The sequence below is a fragment of the Chenopodium album genome, chromosome 19 (genome assembly GCF_948465745.1).
Source record: "Chenopodium album chromosome 19, dcCheAlbu1.1, whole genome shotgun sequence".
Taxonomy (NCBI): Eukaryota; Viridiplantae; Streptophyta; class Magnoliopsida; order Caryophyllales; family Amaranthaceae; genus Chenopodium; species Chenopodium album.
This window is the reverse complement of record NC_137852.1, coordinates 2,348,227-2,352,229: the sequence shown is the minus strand read 5'-3', so window position 1 is coordinate 2,352,229 and position 4,003 is coordinate 2,348,227. Positions and strand designations below refer to the sequence as shown.

The 4,003-nt window shown below is 39.1% G+C and overlaps 1 protein-coding gene across 1 annotated transcript; it reads left to right on the top strand.

Moving 5' to 3' along the window:
- The first annotated feature begins 694 nt into the window (after positions 1 to 694).
- LOC145594998 (zinc finger CCCH domain-containing protein 29-like) lies at positions 695 to 3,202 on the top strand. Its single transcript, XM_081651352.1, has 2 exons — positions 695 to 1,299; positions 1,419 to 3,202. The coding sequence occupies exons 1-2, from the start codon at positions 903 to 905 to the stop codon at positions 2,927 to 2,929; spliced, it is 1,908 nt and encodes a 635-aa protein (XP_081507478.1). The 5' UTR covers positions 695 to 902; the 3' UTR covers positions 2,930 to 3,202.
- The last annotated feature ends 801 nt before the right edge of the window (positions 3,203 to 4,003 follow it).

Genomic DNA, 4,003 nt, shown 5'->3' with positions numbered 1-4,003 from the left:
TATACTCACTTTTAACTTTTAATTTGCAAGAGGTTGTATTATATATCTTCATCGCTTCCTAATCACATAAATTAACTAAGACATTTAATTAGAAAATGAATATGCAATACCATACTTTCATGACAGATGCAATATTTTTAAAACCTTTTAAAGTAATACACAACAAATTAGACCCTGTTCTTTAGAGCTGCTCTGTTCTGCTCTGCTTTACTCTATCCTAGCTTGCTCTGTTGTGCCCTGCCATGCTCTGTTCAGCTCCGGAGTGTATGGAAGCTTAGCCCTGCTCTGCTTTGCCCAAAAGCTCAAAAAAACAGAGCCTTATTCGAGAAAGAAGAAATAGTCCATATGACGTAGAGAGTGATAGAGACAATGTTCCAAGACTTCCTACTCTTAGCTTCCAAGTCCTTGCAAAAAGGATTAGTATACAAATATTATAAATTAATGATAAGAAAAAAATAAAGGTAAGCAATCAGATAGTTGTGAGTGAAGATATAGTTAAGATATAAGAATCAACATTTGATTTCATTCATGCCAATTTCATTTCGTAGACCAAGGCATAGTCACGCCCACACGCGTAGTACCCCTTTGACCCTTTGACTTTTTGACCCCCCCTTTATTACTCTTCAAACCTATAAAGAAAATTAAAGTAATTAAATAATCAATCCAAAAGTACTTAAAGAAAGAAGGGCGAAAGCAGAAAAGTCACACTTTCCTCCCTTGTTCCTTTGGCCGGTGCTCCTTTCCTTTATAAGAGCCGCCCTTACCCCTCTCTCCTCCAAACACATAAATCATTCCTTCATTCAATCACTTAATTTCTTCACCCGTCAAAACATACATACCATATATTTTCCGATATTGATTATATCTCATATCTCTAACGACCTATAATTGTATTTTAAGTCATGGGTATGGATATCTCCCAAGAACAAGTATGTAACAACACATCAACATTACTCGAGTACGCGGCGTCCGACGATGTTACCAGCTTTAAACTCGCTGTTGAGTCGGATGGATTATCGATTGATGAGGTGGGAGTTTGGTACACTCGTAAAATTGGATCCAACAAAATGGCTTACGAAGAGCGGACACCACTTATGGTTGCTGCTCAGTATGGTAGCAACAGTATAGTTGATTATGTACTTCAATCTGGTGTTGACTCGGTTGATGTTAACCGGGTTTCCGGGTCGGATCGAGTCACTGCCCTTCACTGTGCAGTGGCTGGTGGCTCTCACAATTCTCCTTATGTCGTTCACCGCCTTATCTCCGCTTCTGCTAACACCAACATCGTTGATGCTAACGGTATTATTTCTTATCTTTATCAATAAATCAATTTGTTATGGAATATTTTAATTTGTTTTTGTTTTGTTTTGTTATAAATTAGTGATTGATTATAATTTTGTTGTTGTTGTTTTGTTCAGGTAATAGGGCGTCTGATTTAATCCACATGTTTCCGAAAATACCCTCGAAGAACAGTTACAAGCAGCAGCTTGATGTTCTGCTGAAATCTGGGTATTCTGATTCAGATTCTGGTTCAATTTCCGGGTTCAGTTCCGATTCCGAGTCAGATTCCAAGAAGGAGTTTGCAGTTTCCGAACTCCCGGATATTAACAATGGAGTATACGGAAGTGATGACTTCAGAATGTATTGTTTTAAGATTAAACCTTGTTCGAGGGCGTATACTCATGATTGGACGGAGTGTCCGTTTGCTCACCCCGGTGAGAATGCAAGGAGGAGAGACCCTAAGAAGTACCAGTACACTTGCGTGCCGTGCCCCGAGTTCAAGAAGGGGAGCTGCAAGAAGGGGGAGGATTGTGAGTTTGCTCATGGTGTGTTCGAGTCGTGGTTGCATCCGGCGCAGTATAGGACTCGTTTGTGTAAGGATGAGATTGGGTGTGCTAGGAAGGTTTGCTTCTTTGCTCATAAGAGGGAGGAGTTGCGCCCTGTGTATGCTTCTACTGGTTCCGCGATTCCTGATGTGAATGTGGCGTCGTCTCCTAATGGTGGGTTTAGTTGTACATCCACTCCTCCGATGTCCCCTTCATTTGCTCCGCTTTCCCCTGGTAACGGAGCATCAGCGGGTGCAGGAGGGATGTATCAGGGGAAGTCGGGTTTTGGTGTCACCCCTCCTAACCTACAATTACCTGGTAGTAGACTAAGGTCTAGCTTTAGTGCTAGAGATGTGGAATTGGAACGTGAGCTGATCAAAATCGAGTCACAGCTCATGAACCAACAACATCAATACCAACAGCAACAGCAACAACACCAGCATCAGCAACATCAGCATCAGCAAGTTCTTTCACCTAGGCCGTCTCCTAGGTGGAACAACAACATGGGCAGGGCTAATGACATGATGCAGGCTACTAATCTCGAATCAGCTTTTGCTTCGATCAATGTAGCCAGGAAGATGTCACCCCCAAGTGTGTTAGATTCGCCACTGAACTCACCAAGGAAGTTGTCACCTCCAAGGGCTATGGACTCCCCTAAGTCAATGGCTGCAGCAATGCTGAACTCGCGAGCTGCAGCCTTTGTTAAGCGAAGCCAGAGCTTCATAGACAGGACAGCACCAGGATCACCCATGGGTGGTAATATGTCAACTCCAATGTCGTCCCCTATGTCCAATTGGGGCTCACCGAATGGAACATTGGACTGGGGGATACATGGAGAAGAGTTGAAAAAGCTAAGGAAGTCAAATTCATTTGGTTTTCGTGGTGCCAATAACAATGCCAATGCCACTAGAACTTCCCCACCCGGGTTCAATGAGCCGGATGTTTCTTGGGTTAATTCTCTGGTGAAAGACGAGGCTGGTGCCGGGTATTTGGGAGCAAGGTCGCCGAGTTATGGTCGTAGTGGTGCAGGAAATGGTGCACAAGGTCAGGATATGTGTTTACCATGGGAGCAAATGTACATAGAAGAGCAGTTGGTTAATTGAAGGAGGTTTTAGGCCTATGCTAACTAAACTATTGAATTCTATTATTTGAATTTATTGTTATATAGAATATATGTTAAGGATTAGGGGAGAAAAATTCGATTGAGGGAAGATCAGATTCAAAGAATTTTAAGGGATTTTCTCTGATTGTATAGTAGTATTAAGCAAAATCTATTCATTTCATTGTTTTTCTTTTAGAATAAGGATATTTGATACGTTTGTAGAACAATTCTTTCTTCTCTCAAGGAATTACGATTGTTTATCTTTTGCTAGTAATGTGTTTTGTCGGTATAATTATCTCTTGTTATTATTATACCCTTTAATAAACACATTGATCAACAGTTATACGATAAGCAAGAAGTTCTCTTGTTCATAAAGTTTGCAACTTTAATTTTTCTTTTGAAAGTCAAATGTAGGCATATTTGGAGTTATTAATCATGTGACCAAGCAATTTCTAAAAATTGGTTGACAAGGAAAGATGATGAAAGCTTATGAACTACATCTTTTATGGTTTAAGGTGGGTTCAAAATTGGAATCTTGATAGTTTAATGCATATCTTCTTCTATATTCTAAAAGTTCTCTATCATTTGTAAATCTATTATTATTCCTTGCTTGGTCAATGGGACACACACGATAATCAATATATAATTTTTACGAGAGCATGTTTTAGTTTAAAATGACATATTACTAACTTAGCTAAATGACAGTTTGACAAAACGCAGATAGCTTAAGGAGACCTAAATTTTGTTAACATCCCCATGGACACATTGATGATCATCATCATTTCCTAATCTTGTTATATTGTCAGAACTAGTTCCATTAATCTAAATCCAACCAATTCTCATATTGGTAGACCAGAAACAAATTATTAATGACATAATAGACTTTTAATAGGTCTCTAATTATTGAAAGTCTTCTAAAAGGGGAAAAAGTCATGTAATTGTTGTCCACATAAAAACAAGGTAAAGAAAACCAAATGATAAGCTGTATTTTGTTGAATTCTTACCTTTATTTTATTCTTTTACAAATTAAAAAATAAGATGTGTTTGTTGAATTCATTCACTCATGTACAAATTT